At 35.2% G+C, this 16,499-nt stretch overlaps 1 protein-coding gene and 1 long non-coding RNA gene across 2 annotated transcripts; one reads left to right on the top strand and one right to left on the bottom strand.

Moving 5' to 3' along the window:
- The first annotated feature begins 1,321 nt into the window (after positions 1–1,321).
- On the top strand, positions 1,322–13,915 carry sf3a3 (splicing factor 3a, subunit 3). Its single transcript, XM_081375843.1, has 17 exons — positions 1,322–1,597; positions 2,027–2,074; positions 2,212–2,264; positions 2,359–2,464; positions 2,557–2,629; positions 3,925–4,016; positions 4,108–4,190; positions 7,768–7,906; positions 8,368–8,436; positions 8,593–8,660; positions 8,835–8,942; positions 9,076–9,145; positions 11,020–11,184; positions 11,297–11,407; positions 11,700–11,790; positions 12,713–12,768; positions 13,000–13,915. The coding sequence occupies exons 1-17, from the start codon at positions 1,502–1,504 to the stop codon at positions 13,075–13,077; spliced, it is 1,506 nt and encodes a 501-aa protein (XP_081231969.1). The 5' UTR covers positions 1,322–1,501; the 3' UTR covers positions 13,078–13,915.
- On the bottom strand, positions 13,364–16,499 carry LOC308696911. The gene is made up of 4 exons (XR_014030878.1): positions 16,054–16,499; positions 15,858–15,951; positions 15,566–15,744; positions 13,364–14,574 (listed from the first exon to the last, which is right to left on the bottom strand). It is a non-coding gene; the product is annotated as an uncharacterized lncRNA (long non-coding RNA).

Genomic DNA, 16,499 nt, shown 5'->3' on the forward strand with positions numbered 1-16,499 from the left:
ATTTCCATTCGAGAATTATTTAGGGCAGTTAAAAAGATTGGTCAGACGACCTCTCCTGTTGCACAGATTGTATGCAGGATATCTGAAATAGTGGTAGTTCTAAGATCGACCCTTCCAAAAGCTATATGTGCGAAAAGAGCAATGTGATGGTCCTATTTTGCCGTTTGATAAAGGAGAAGTGAGACATATAAAGAAATATATCTCCCTAATTTTTGTCTAAAAGTTTCAAAAAGGAGATAACTGTGTCAGAATTGGTAACAATATTGGGTTGGTACAGAACATCTATCTTCAGAATAATGATGCATATAGGCTACATAATATATGCTGAGTTTGAGTCGGTCAGTAGATTTTATGACTATCCAACTGATTATTGCAGGCTTGGAGCTTATCTCGTATATCTTTCTCAAGAATTGAAATGTGCCAAAATTGAGGAGTAGCTTAAAAAATATGTCATACTTCCTTTTCAAAACAAGTTTGCCTGTCTCACTTTACTGCATTTAAATAGACATCAACAGCAATTCAAGTGTATGGAATGATGTGTGGACTTAGGATGTTAGTGTAGTGTAGATTTATTTAAACATAATACACCTAAATCCCATTCAGGTACAGGCTTGTATTCCCACTGGGGGAAAACACAAACGCGGAGGACCTCTGCTGGCCAAATGAGTGTACCGAAAACACAAGCGGCCATATATTAACTCTGAGCTTTGTGAATTAACTGATATACATTTTAAATGACAGTCTGCAAAATGCCTTTTAGTTCCCTGAACGTTTTGGCAACGTTAGCATTTGGTTCCCAGAACATTTCCAGGAGGGGCATGGTTCTCTGTTGGTTAGTCAGAAAAGTCGTCTTTTCGGAAATGTAGTAGAATCAATTAATTTGATTATAATATAGACCTATTTTGATTGGTAAGTAAGTGTAAATATATTTTGTCGTTGACTCTATAAATCATAGGGTGTTTTATATTACACGATTTATTAAAATAATTTACGTTGCCATCCTTTTTTTCTTAAGAATAAACAATGATTGAAAGATCAAACAGCCCTAGAGTGAATCGTTTTTGAATTACAGCGGAATAATGGCCGTTGTGATGTGTTGAAATATTCTAAATGTTGTTTGTTTTTAATTATCTAGAATGGTAATGTGTCTCTCAAATGACATTCTCAGAAAAGTTGTATTAAATGCTATTATTATATTTGATATCAAGTAAAAATAAAATAAAAATAATATATATATATATATATATATATATATATATATATATATATATATATATATATATATATATATATATATATATATATATCGTCTTCCAATACTAATTCCAATATTGTGTCATTCAGTGTTGGTGTGATGTCGGAACCTTTATTCTCTCATTCATGTTTCCGGCCGACTGAAATAAGCTCGGGATCGATTTCCTTTTGTACGTTGCACGCGCGTACGCAGGCTAAACTAAACAACAATTGAATAAACCAGGTACTTTTAATTTAATAAATCACAATGGAAACGATTTTAGAGCAACAGCGTCGATACCATGAGGAGAAAGAGAGACTTATGGACGCAAAAACGAAGGAGATGCTGACGAAAAAAAACACGGTAATCTTAAAGATCTGTGAATGAGTTTAAATTATGCTAATGCATGAAACGTAATCTGCTTTTACTACTGTTCCGTTTTTTTTTTTTTTTTTTTTTACAATACTACCATGGTATTTTGAAGTACCTTCAAATGTTTCAACATTTACAAACAGAACTTGAACTTCACAATTAAATATAGTATTACCATTGGATACATACCATTAATGTACCATGGTGCCGTCACCCCATGTAAGCAAGCAAAAAAAAAAAAAAGAACATCATGTTTTCCTGATATGATTCCTTGAAACTATTTGTTTCATTTGGAAACTATCACACCGTTGTATGTTTTTGTAATTTCTGCCATCTTCACAAGCATTATATAATTATTATAAGTTCTAATATCTGATTGGTTGTAGTCACTGGATAAATGTTCCTTTTTCTGTTCAACAGCTGAGAGACCAGATCAACTCTGATCATCGAGTGAGAGCTATGCTGGATGTAAGATTCATCTGTTCTTTTGTGCCATTAGCCTACATTCTTTGGTTTCCTACAAATAATTCTCAATGTCACAGTCATGGAAACATTTTAAAGTCATATAACTTACCTGATATGTTTGTGTTATTTAATACACGCAGAGGTACATGGAAGTGAGCGCAAACCTCAGAGACTTGTATGAAGACAAAGATGGGTAAAACATTCTCGAGGACATTTTAATCTGTTCAGAAATATATCTTGCCTTATTTTCTTTGATCACATGGCTGTGTTGTGTGTCTGTTCTTCAGAATGAGGAAGGATGAGCTAAATGCAATATCAGGTCCAAATGAGTTTGCTGAATTCTACAACCGACTCAAACAGATCAAGGAATTCCACAGAAAACACCCTAATGAGGTAGACCTGAATTTGCTGTCTTTCACTCTCACTCTGTTCTGATTTGTATGATTTTGCAAAATATACACTCTACTTGTTTTTGTCATTTCCAGATCTGTGTGCCCATGTCAGTGGAGTTTGAAGAGCTCATGAAAGCCAAAGACAACCCTAGTGAGGAGGCACAAAGTAAGTCTTGAGTACTGTAAGTGGTGTTTGCTAAAGCAATCATCACTTATGTGATTGCATGTTATAGAACATTATAATATCTACAGTGATTAGGAATTAACCCTAAATATTATATAAGTATTGTTATTTTTAGATTTTGTAGTTTGATTTAGTTTGTATGGTCTAATCATTAAAAGAAGAGAAGTCCCACTCCACAGTTACAACAATAACAGCACAAAGGAATGAGAAAGATGGAATCACTTTCAGAACTTTTTTTTTGGTTGATAAATTATAAATCATTGGCAGCCAATAAAAATCCACCCGACATTAAAGGGTACATAACATGCACAGTTTCACCTAATCTCATGTTAATCTTGAGTACCTATAGAGTAGTAGTGCATCTTTAATATCTCCAAAAAATGTTTAGTTTTATTATATTTATGAAAGAAAAAACAGCTTTCCGATTCTCTCCGGAAAAAGCCGAGGTCCTGGAGGCGGAGCTATAGAGTCTAGCGGTAGTGCTTGATTTCCAGCAAAAGACAGAAATCTGATCCAGTTGTACTTACATGACTGGGGTCTTTTATCACTGGGACCGCTCCACGTTTTAATAGCAAACGATTTGCAAATCCAGCGTCGACCTGGGCCTTGTTAATAAAACATTCGTCACTGAAATGACCAGAACACACAACCGCACTTCCTACACTCCGTTGCTGCCCCGGAAAAACAAACTGCATCCACTGTTCCTGTAACACTGTGTTCTTTGGAAAGCTGAACACGGTAAGCTTTCCCTCACATCCAAAAACACACTTTTTTGGAGACATTCTTGAACAAATCCTATGCAGCGCTGGCTGCCGATGATGTCCTGTTGAAGCGCGTTGATGTGCGCGGTCTCGCTCTCCTCTGATCGACGTGTGCGCGGGCGAGCTTTTCCGAGAGAAATGCTCATATAAGGAGTTCCACTCTCGTCTACGTCATTAGATCCACGATCGAAAAAAAACAGCCGAAACTTGTACCAACCCGGAAGTAAGATTTTCGGCACAGAAATTCTCCGTTATTCGTCCAAAATATTTTTTTTTAAACTTTGCCCATGTTTAGCATGAGAATCCATCTCTTTAACACTGTAAACAACTCTGAATACATGAAACACCATTGTACCCCCCCTTTAAAGAGCTTGAGCATTTAAAGTGCAAGACGACATAACTGCAGTGCTCACTTAAAATAAACTGAAAATTATATCCTTTGGTGTGGACACTAATGTAGTTATAGTTACTGTTCTTGGTGTAAACGGGTCTTAACAGTCTTCTTGCTGATCACAGATCTGGTGGAGTTCACTGATGAAGAAGGTTATGGGCGTTACCTGGATCTCCATGACTGCTACTTAAAGTACACTAATCTTAAAGGAGTAGAGGTACTGTTTGATTTACTGGCTTATTTGAATTGCCTGCCTTCAAATAATTGAATAAAAGATTCTAATGCCTTTGTCTATTGATCTTTTCTAGAAACTGGAGTATGTCACTTATCTGTCAACATTCGATCAGCTCTTTGACATCTCTAAAGATAGGAAGAATGCTGAATATAAGAAGTAGGTGAAAGATACCATAAACAGGACCAAACAACTGATCGAAATAAAAATCAAGTTAAGAGATGATCAAAATATTTCAGAATGAAACACAGCACTGTGTTCATTTACACGTGATAACGGTGGTGTCTCAGAGAGACTCAGTAAATGCTTATCCCTGGTTCTCGCACTTCTATATTTTAATCTTTAGCATACCTTCACCTTTTCTTGCATATCGCCACTTTTCGCAGGTTGCCTCTCAGGATCAGGGTCTGGGTGATTAATTAGTCATTGTAGAATTTTAGAATGTGATAATGATTTGCGTGTGCTAGCCGACAGTGTCGGATCCTGTCATAGGCAATATCGGCAGCCGCCTAGGGCCGCAGCACACTGAGGGGTGGCATGCATATATACTCTTGCTCTAGAATTCTCCTCTCTCTAACCTTGCCAGAAGTTATCATCCAATTAGAATAGATTTCCACGATTGACCAATCACAGATGAAATATCAGTGTATTTCATGAGGTAGTATTTTCAAGCTGATTTTAGGCAGCCAGTTCTCTAGTTATTTATTTTATCATCAGTTTAGTGTTTTTAAATGTGTCTATTTAGTGATTTTTTTTTTTTTTGTGTATACTTAAGGGGGTGAGTTTTTTTTTTGTTTTAATACTAATAAAAAAAAATGTTTTAGTCATATTCATAGGTTTTTGGGGTTATATGAATGTATTTTTGGTTTTCCATAAGTGCCACCTACACTCAAAGAGTGAATTTGTATTTTAATCAGTCGTTTTGCAATTTTTGTTCTGACCAAATATATATTATTATTTACAGTAGTCGCCAAAAGTGATGCCCAGATAAATATAAATATCTTACCCAAGTTTAGTTATTTGTTTCTCCCTCATAGTTAAAGTATTAAAAACATGTTCTATTTATATATATATATATATATATATATATATATATATATATATATATATATATATATATATTTTAGGGGTGTGCAAAGCAGCCGGTATTTGTATCTGTATTTGTATTTGTTGAGGGGGGAAAAGTATTTGTATTTGTATTTGTATTCGAGTAAAATTCAAAATAGGTGTAAAAATCCAGTTTTTTTGCGTTACACTTCTAATTTATGTTATAGTGTAATTATTCTTTAATTATATCCATTATAATAATTATGGATATGCAATATTGGTTGATGTTTTTCCATAAATCCAGCAATGAACATGTAACAAGGAACGTCATTGAAAAGAAAATAACATAACAGCCATTACATATGTTAACGTTACTCTGTCAACAGCCTATTGTCTAAATTACCGAGCTAACAGAGCTACTAGTGTTGTCACAGTACCAAAATTTCAGTATTTGGTACCAATACCTGTGAAAATCCACGGTTCTCGGTAACAATTTCGGTACCAAAGCTTAATTTAGATTAAATTTACATATATTAAAGCGTATATCACGGTTACAAAGATGGAAACTGTAGTATTAAAAACACTTTACAATAATATTCCATTTGTTAGATAACATTAGATAAAATGACCTAACAATAAACAATAGTTAGGCTATATACTGTCGCAATTATTCTCCTTGGGGTTAATTTAAAAATACATTTTTAAAATCAAAAGTTAACATTATTTATGTTAACATTAATTAATGCACAATGAATGAAGTGAACAAACATGACCAATCAAGTATTTGTATTAAATAACATTCACAAACATTAATTAATGTTGTAAAAATATATTGTTCACTCAATGTGTTGATGTTAGATAACGCATTAAGTAACGTTAATGAATGGTATCTTATTGTAGTGTTACCAAACAGGAGATAAAACATGTTTTATTTGACTTGACTGTACTTTTATTTAATCCAAAACTGCATTCATATTTAATTTTAAAAGAGCTTTTTAAACCTGCTAAGAGTTATCCAGCCAAGAATAAGCCTAGAACTGCTTTTCTGACGGACTGATATTAATGACGGCTTTTTATTTCATTTCTCATCTCCATAAATATATCTAAAGCTAATGCAAGGGCTAGAAATCAATTAATTCTTTGCTGATACTTCCTCGTCATCATGAAGAGCGCAGTTCGCACCGTTTTCTCCTTTCCACAAGCGCTTGCCCTCCTGTGGCGTCTGTCGTTGCTATGCAGCGCGCCGCTCGCTTCTATTATAAGCGCGCTTGCCGCTCGCCTACATTTGAAATCTGCACGCGCAAAAAACACGCTATGTGAACTACCCCTTATGACAACGTGACATTAGCCTAATCCAAAATATTTCAGCCACCACATCAGCAGCACCGCCGGTCGCCATGTCTCATGAGGAAACGCAGCTTTTTGATATAAAGTTTTTCTTGTTCCCGAATACAAATATTTTTAAAAGTATTTGTTCGAAATAAGTATTCGTAAAAAACACATTATTTGTGCCTTTCCGAATACCGTATTCGGGTTCGGCTCCACCCCTAATATATATATATATATATATATATATATATATATATATATATATATATATATATATATATATATATATATATATATATATATTAGGGATGTTGCGGTGACGGATTTTTTCCACCGGTTAATCGACGTGTAAAAAAACCGGTAATCCCGGTGTCACCGGGGTTGCGTGTCGAGGATTTCGGGTGGCCGAAAATGCGCACGTGCAAACGTCTCAATTTACTTTCACTTTAATTAGCGGCAATTCAGTAGCATTTGTTTGAATTAATCATGGGTTAATTTATTTTATTCTTAATAAAAATACACAAAACAATAAGACACTCGCTTGTATTACACACATCTTTATTGCAAAATGAATAATAACTTAACACACCATGTAAAAACTAAACAAAAGCACTTATGAAACACCTTTAAAGTGCATTTATTAACAAAACGAACCACTGCACACATCGTGCAAGTATCAAACAAGAAATTATATATAAAAAATCACTATTCGTTAAATAAAGTGCCTGCCTTTTTCAGCTAAAAAAAAAACAAAAAAAAAAACACCGCACAACCATCGAATATGAAACGAACGAACATCAAAAACTTCGTTAAATAAGGTAGCCTACCCGAATAATCACTGGACACTTAAGTGCAAAAAAAAAAAGCTAATATAAAAATTAAACTCACGTTTGCATTTCTCTTTGAAACCAGATCTTCCGCCATCCTTTGCCAGTTAGCTCGCCTCACTCTCCTCAAATGATAAATGAAATCGGACACCTGCTGCTTTACTGCGGCGCTCGTTCCGCTTACGCTAAATTAAGAAGGCACATAGTCACTAACTGAATTAAGTGCTTTATTACTATAGGCTAAAACTTCAACACGATGGGGACGGTGACGGTGGTCAAGTGCTATGACCGGTAGGTGGGTTAAACACCGTGTATCACCGGTAACACCGACTATCGCAACAAGCCTAATATATATATATATATATATATATTATATAATATGATCGTTTATAAGGCTGAAATGTGAGGTTTATCATTTTATAGAACTTGTTTTTGTCAAAAACATGTATTTGTTTATATAATTTTACAGCTTAGGATGTTACCGTAGACGTTGGTGCTGTTTCAAAAGCAGTGAGATGTCTCTGCTCTTGCAGGTATCTGGAGATGTTGTTGGAGTACCTGCAGGAATACACGGATCGCGTCAAGCCTCTCCTGGATCAGAATGACCTCTATGGAAAGATCTTGGTCGAGTTTGAGAAGAAGTGGGAGAATGGAATGTTCCCAGGCTGGCCGGTGGGTTTGTGTTTAAGCGACAACAGTAATGAGCTCTACATATCTTATTACATGTGTTTCAGCAGTGTCTGCATGTTTTCCAAACATAAGTGGCCATTTATTGAAGTTAATATTCATCACTGCTAAAATGATAACATTTGATGGTTCCATTGGAAGTTATCAAAGAAGTATTGTATTGATAGTCAGATGCCTATCATCTACAACAGTACTTTTCTGAATAGTCTTTATTTTTCTGCTTTGTTGTTGTGGAGCTATGGATATACCACAACTGTATTACTACTGTCATGTGGCATATTCCATATCTTCATACCATATACCGCCCTAATCCTGGGGTAAATTACCAGTTTATGCAGCAGCAGGTGCCTCATTATGAATTTAATGAAAGTTGTTCTGCTGTCCTTTATTAAATGAGTGCATGGGGAACTAATTAGGATGTTTTTCTGTCAATGTGTATGTTGCAGAAAGAGACGAGTAGTGCTCTGACCCACGCAGGAGCCCATCTGGATCTTTCTGCTTTCTCTTCCTGGGAGGTCAGTTTCTCTAGTCTTGTCTGTTATAAACATCATCATCATTATTTTTTTTACTTGTTTCCCTCCTGTTTTCTAGTTGTTAATGTTTTCATTTATGTTGTCTCACACACATAATAATTCTATTGAAATATCAGAACTGTTGTTTTCTTCTTGTAGGAGCTGGCGTCTCTGGGTCTGGACAGATTGAAGTCTGCTCTAATGGCTTTAGGCCTCAAATGTGGAGGGTGAGTAGAGAGACAAAGTCCTGCTCATGTAGCACTCTATTTAATTCTAGTTTCACTTTTAACTGGATTTAAATAAAAGATTCATAGGACTGACAGTCCCTGATTCTTCAATCTGAATGTAATGTCTGGTAGAGAGTGTGTTCGATTTATTTACTTTTTAAGTTTTCTTTGTAGTACACTAGAAGAGAGGGCACAGCGTCTGTTCAGCACTAAGGGCAAATCTCTGGAGTCATTAGACCCCTCACTGTTTGCCAAAAACCCAAAAGCCAAGGGACCAAAGAAGTAAGCCCATCCCTGTTCATTAAACAAGGGACTTATTTACTAAATATTTGTGTTCTTACTTGGATTCAGCCCTACTTTGTATATATTATTTGCCCGTTAAATGTAACTTTGATTTTTTGTTTTGTTTCTGCAGAGACTCGGAGCGCAACAAGGAAATTGGTTTTCTTGAAGCTCAGATTTATGAATATGTGGAGATCTTGGGGGTAAATAAATCTGCCTGCTTTCATTTTAGTAGTTTTGTGTTTAGTCTCCTCTAATTTCACATGTACTACATTTTAGCAATATTTAATTTGCAAAAGAACAAATGGATTGCTTGAAAATGGAACGCTAGTGTGCTTATAATGCATATTAAAATACACAGTATATTTATATCTATATATAAATATACTTGCATATATATTTACAGGGCCTAAAATCTTTTTGCCACACCTGCCAATGACTTAAGAAAATGTACAGGCCATAAATATATATTTTTTTTACCAGCCACAAAACATAGATTAATCCTTATTAAAGTTGCAAAAGTAATTCAGTTATTCATAAATCTATATATTTTTTTCCAGCCACAACACATAGATTAATCCTTATTAAATGTCTGTTCAAGCATAAGAAGATGTGAAAGAGAGCTCATTTCACTATTTGTACACTGTCTGAGACGCGGATTTCTAGGCGCCTGCTTAGAATGTTAGCACACCGAAAACTTCCCACACAGCGAGTAACGAATTGATTTCCCTTTCATGTCTTCTTGAGCTTGAATATTTAAATTGGGATGCAACACTGCCCTGTCAACTGTCCCGAGCATCGTTCATGTTTTTTCATGTTTTCACAATTTTTGCATTGTAAGAATTCATACTTATTTTTATCGCCAACTGGTGACACCGTTTCATATACTCTGCAACACCGATTTTTACTATAATTTATTCCAGCGCAGCTCCACTCAATCGCTCCACTCTTAAATCGCTCATTGGTAAAATGACGTTCGCTCAAATTCCACTCCGACACGTAATTTCTCTGTACTGTACTTTACGTGTTGTAGCCATTAAAGAAAACTTATTTAGTTTCATATTTATGTTTAAATATTATAATACTCACTTTTCATAATCAACATTTAAATCAAAATTTAAAAACAGACTGAGTAAAAGGCTACATCAAAAGATGCAAAATATGTCGGGAGACATGGAGTGGGTCAGACATGATTTTGACTGCTTCATTAAGTGTTGTTTTTTTAGGAAGCTTTTCTTTCACGTGAATTGCATTTTGTATAAATCGTATCTTAATTTCAATCAATTTCCTGGATTTAATAAATAAGTAAACCAAGAAGAACGGTCGGGTGAGGAATGAATTGAAGCGTGTAAGAAACAAACCCACTGCCATGTTTCCACGGCCTTTGAGTAAGGCCTAAACAATACGTCTTTCTGTTTTTAATGAATTTCTAGAATAAATGTCTATTTAATGTCTAATAAATTACAGTATGTCTATAGATAGTAAAGATATTTGTGGCTTTATGCAATAGGCTATATTGTATTAGGTGGTATAAATAAACAACTTTAGTAAAACAATATTTGAACTCCATAAGCTTAGATCTATGGGTTATTTCACAGATTCTCGAACCAGCAAATCACAAAGGGCATTCTGGGTTGAGTGAGCGGCATCTTCAGAAAAGCGCTCTCCGAAATATTTGCAGTTCGCTCATGCTCTGATATAGAGATAGATATAGATATTATACACACACGCATGTATGTATGTAAAACTATATGTATGTATATGTGTGTCTTTAATTTGGCATTAGGCATCATCTCTAAAAAAGAAAATTGTTGTCAGACATTTTTAGTGATAAATGTTAATGATTTCTGTTTATTTGTCACATTGGAAATGGAAAATGCAAGTACAATGAATTGTGGGATACAGTACTTAATGCAGATCTTTTTTAAAATTATTATTATTATTATTATTAACTTCAGTATGCATATGCTAGTGTTCTGCTCTGGTTACCGCGTGGTTTTGGCAAGGTGACATCTATTATGGACTTGCTGGGAATTCTCTGGAGTGACAACTCAAAACTCATTGTATTTTGTTGTAGGAACAAAGGCAACTGACCCATGAGAATGTTCAGAGGAAGCAGGCGCGCACAGGAGAGGAGCGAGACGAGGAGGATGAAGAGCAGCCCAGTGAAAGTGAGAGTGAAGATGAAGATAATGAGATCATATACAACCCCAAAAACCTTCCACTCGGCTGGGATGGAAAGGTATGCTTGGTTTTGTTGTAGTCTGGTTGTAGTCAGTCTGTCCAAAAGGTAATGAGACTGTAGTGATCATTTAGGCTGGGCCTTAACCTTGCCTTTTGTCTGCTCTCTTCAGCCAATTCCATACTGGCTGTACAAGCTGCACGGTCTGAACATCAATTACAACTGTGAGATCTGTGGGAATTACACGTACAGAGGACCCAAAGCCTTCCAAAGACACTTTGCAGTAAGTTTCCAAGAAAAATTGCTCTATACCTGTGGATGTATTTATAGAGCAGGATCTCATTTTAGTTAGTGATTTCTATGACTACATAGAAAACTATATAAATGTAAAGTCGCAAATTAACAAATAATGTAACTGTACTTTTACAATATTTGGGAGAGAATATGTGCTATTATAATTTGATATAAGATAGAGAATGCAGGCGGTCTTGTGTAATAATTGTAGTAGTAATAATAATAGTGTGAGACTAAGTTTGTGAATGATAGCAAAGTGAAATCTGTTTTCTCCATTTCAGGAATGGCGTCATGCACATGGCATGCGCTGCTTGGGTATTCCTAATACAGCCCACTTTGCCAATGTCACCCAGATTGAGGATGCAGTATCCCGTGAGTACACTAATTCTTAAAAGATCTGTTCTTAATGGAGTGTACAATATGTTGTAGTGTTAATAATGATAAAAAAAGAAATTTCTATCTCCAGCTGTGTTAAGGTGTAACTGTTACAGTTGACAACTGTACAGTTTTTTTTTTTTTTTTTTTTTTAACAAACACTAGGACACATTTCTCAAGTCACTTTTTTAAAACACTTCACACAGTTCTCCTACCAACTTTAAACTTGGCACCGCACTTCACATTCAAAACTCACTAAAACTACCAAAACACTCCATACATGTCTCAAATCAACAAATTTTTCCATAACACTGACAAAGGTTTCACGCAGTAAACACACTTTGTCACTCATAAAACACAGACCGAAAAAACACTTACAGCGGGCAGCATTATACAATGTATTCTTTTGTCAAATTTCTTTACAAACAAGAATGAAAGCTGTCTACTCTTTATAGTTCACTGCCGTATGTTACTTGGTCAAAGTTTACATTACAGTACAAAATTATTTGTAAAAAGTTTCCCCTTTTGTATTACTGTAGAATTGAGCAAATTGTTGAATTCTTTTGTATTATGTTAGGTTTTGAACTTTAGTTGAAAGTGTATTTAAACATTCAAATTGGCATGTAGGTACAGAGTTTTGGTGGTGGTTGTGTCTAAGTTAGAATAAAATTTATGTAATTTTTCAAGCAGTAGTTCATTGAATACCTTTTGTGCAAAAGCACTGATAAATGATCCATAGTTTAGCTCACAAAGCCTGCTGTTGTGCTCACAAGTTACTCAAACTGGTCCTAGCTATTGTAAAAAAAAAAAAAGTTTGAAGGATGATCTTTTTATGAAGTACACATTTTAATGAAGGAAAAATATGATGGTGATAGGGTTGACACAAGGAACCTTGTACTTTTTTTTCTTTCTGAAATAGTCTGGTCAAAGCTGAAGTCACAGAAAGCACTGGAGCGATGGCAGCCCGACACAGAGGTGAGTTGTTCTGAAGTACAATCAGACGTTATGATCAATGGAGCCACTTTTACCTGTACACTTCTGCTCTGGCTCAAGCATCAGGTTTTAAGCTACATTCTGCTTTTGCTTTGTGATTTTTATTTTATTATTTGAAAAAATGTTTTACATTTTTTGGAGGTTGAAAGATTAATGAAGTTTTCAAATGACTGCAGTTTTGTATAAATTAATGATTTGTTTATTGCCTTGCAGGAGGAATATGAAGACTCCAGCGGAAATGTGGTCAACAAGAAGACTTATGAGGATCTGAAACGACAGGGGCTGCTGTAGGGCCCTATTGCAACACAAACAAGATCTCTGAACATACGAAATACTATGTAAATATTGAAACACAAATGTTTCTCTAAGTAATGGCGAGTTTATTCTTACTGTCTTTTCCAGTTTGTTAGAAATGTGATGTCTTTTTTTAAAATAAGTTTGTACATTTGTATAACTTTTTGATTATTCACTATTTTCTCATTTGGTGTCTTAAACAGAGACATACTTTTCATTAATCAATAAATTTCAGTATGTTCTGTAAAAATTCATGACTTTATTAAGACTCAAATAGTAAGGTGGCTTTACTCCATTTTTATTCAATAGGCATCTGTCAATATATTAAAGAATTCATACCCCCCTTCATTTTTTTTTTCTACATTATTGCATCAATCCCCCATACCACATAATAACAAAGCAAAAATCAGATATCACATTGGCAAGTATTTAGACACTTGAAGTTAGCTCAGGCGCATCTCATTTTTCTGGATCATCTTTTAGATGAACAAAATACTTCCTAAAATGCAGATTTACATAATGTTCCAAAGATCATTTCACCCCATCAAAGGTCCTTTTTGTGTGTAATGATAGCACATCTGTATCAAATGATCTCCTTCGAACAACGGTATCTTGTCAAATCCCTGCCCAAAAGATTCTATAAATGTACAAACCCCTTCTGCATCTAAGAGCATTTTCTTTTTGCCAGTATTGTTTGATGTATCTTTGTCACACTTTGTGTTTGGGACTCCGTTGGGACTTTCGATTATAGAATGAGATCCACAGCCAAAGAGAAGCTTAGAAATTTTACAATCATTATTAAATTAATCCAATAAAAAAAAATATTTACTGTTAATACAGAGCATAATACATGTTATTGTCAGTGACTGAAGTTTTGTTTCAATAATTAGAAAATAGACCCCATAACATCTTCCTGTTAATAAACATATAATAAATGTAAATATGTTCTGATTTATCATACAGCTCAGAGTTCGCATATAACAGTACAATATGTAAACTTTCTATAATCTACATACAAAATATAAGATCCATTAACTCAGTTTTGCTAATGATTAATGACAAACCCAGGATACAGAGATTGAGTGAATGTGGTCTGGACTCAGTGTGTCAGAGATGCTGTAGAAGGACAGAGTTTCTGCAGTGTGATCAACATGCACTCCTATTCTACAGGATCTGGAGGGTACAGGGTGTTCAGTCTTTTTGTTATTGTGTCAGAATGAGAAACTGGATTTAATGATAATTCCTGTTGTTTGTATTGCTCTTCCTCCAAATACACACTGCTCTTCAGTTCCCTTTCTGGACGATGCTCTCATGACACTGATATCACCCCACTCAACCTCCCAGTAACAGTGTCTGTACACACTCTTTACACAACACCTGAAAACATCTGTCAAATCTGTCTGGATGATTGGGATACTGCTGGAGTGTGCAAGTGAAAGTCACCACTCTGTTCCCTTCAGATAGACAGAGGTTTGTGTGCACTGTGTTTGGATTCTGATGGAGAAAAAAACATTGGAATCAGCAGTTATAAAATTGTATTTATTTTTAAAGATTGGCTTGATATCTACCAGCACTTTGGGATAATATTCACTTGATATGTCAACATTATTCTAATATGGAGTCTTTGAAAGTTGGAGTCTGGAATGTTGCATTTCTAGATTACCCCTTTCTGCATAGTTTTGTTTCTACCTAAACATTCTTTAAAAATACAGGCAGAACCCAAATTATGTTGTGTGTTGCTGAACTGCGAAAGCTCTTCGCCTATAGTTTGAAGAAAAAAGTTTTTTTTTTTTTTTTTCATTCTATTTGGTTATGCATTTAATTATTTTACATAACCACAAATACAAGCAGATTCACATATAGGCCTGTAATCCACACACAAGCACAGAAACATGTAGATATATAGACAGACTAGACAGACATTAAGTTGCATTTTCAGAAATCTACTGGATTTTTTTATGGCTTTTTATCATGCTGTATTAAAGTATGAATTAATTATTGGCCACCACATTTTCTATTTGGCCACATGATTGTTAAACTAGTGTAAAGGACACAAGTATGTAATTGTTACTGATGCAGTCTTGTTATGCAGCTTATCTGTATCGCTCAAACTAATTTCCCTCAAGAGGGACAAATAAAGTATTATCAATTACACTTACAAGTATACTACTAATACATTGACATTAGTATACTAACTACATAAGTATAGGCCTACTTAAAAATATATTTGAACTTTACTTAAGTGTACTTAATGAAACTGAAGTATATTTTTTAAGTGCAACATTTATATCGGCAGAATGACTTGTTTTCATTTGTCATGTTTTTTCTTAACAACTTGGTTCGGAACAACAAGTCTGTTAGTGTGTGATCCTCAGTCATTTAGTACTTTTTTTCTTTAAGCTTTTAGGAAGTCTGCAAGTGTATGATACCTTGTTTCAAAATAAATTCAGATTATAACAGTCGTGTAATGTATTCCAGCTTTTACCTGGAGGAAATAGATGTGATCGAGATGTGAAAGCTGCTCCAGCTCAGTGTTTCTTCTCTTCAGATCATCAATCTCCAGCTGCAGTCTTTTCCTGATCTCTGATCCGCTGTGTCACCTCAGAGCGGCTTCTCTCAATGGAGCAGATCAGTTCAGTAAAGATCCTCTCACTGTGCAGAGCGCTGTTATAGGACACACATCCCAATCACACAGTCTGTGAGCCACGGTGGGATTCAGTGATACTGAAAGAGCTCCAGCACTGGAAGAGACTCCAAATTGAATTCTCCAAAATCACCTCATGAGAATCCACAGCCTCTCTCAGCTGCTGAAGATCTTTCTGTCTCTGCTGGATTCTCTGTTGGATTTTCCTGTGTCTCCTTCAAGTGTTTCTGTATAGGAAATAAAAAACAGCAAACATATTACGTAAAACTTTCACAAAATCATCATTTAAAAAGTTGCTTGTTTCATTTAAAAATGTTAATGCAAGTCACTTTGTGTCGTTCTCCTGAGCTAAACTCCTCTTGATGCTCAAAATGAGTTTGGCAGAAAGATTTCAGATCGGACTTGATGGCTTTGTGTTTTCTTCCAGTACATATGTCACACTCCACATCTCCAGGAACAGCAGCTTTGTTAGATTTTCTTCAGTTTCTCCATCACTTCAGCCAGCATGGTGTTTTTAGCTAAACTAGGTCTTGTACAGAAGGTCTGTTTGCATTGAGGGCAGCTGTAGACTCTCTTCTGATCCTCTTGATCCCAGCAGTCTGTAATACAGCTCATACATATGTAACATGTGTCCACAAGGAATGACCAGTGGATCTTTCACTAAATCTAGACACACTGGAACTGAACTGCTCCACTGAAACACTGGCTTCAGCTATTTCACTGCATGTACACCAATAAAAACACACATACAACAACTCCACAACAGATTAGTTTC

The sequence above is a fragment of the Scardinius erythrophthalmus genome, assembly GCF_964197995.2.
Source record: "Scardinius erythrophthalmus genome assembly, chromosome: 10".
NCBI classification, from domain to species: Eukaryota; Metazoa; Chordata; class Actinopteri; order Cypriniformes; family Leuciscidae; genus Scardinius; species Scardinius erythrophthalmus.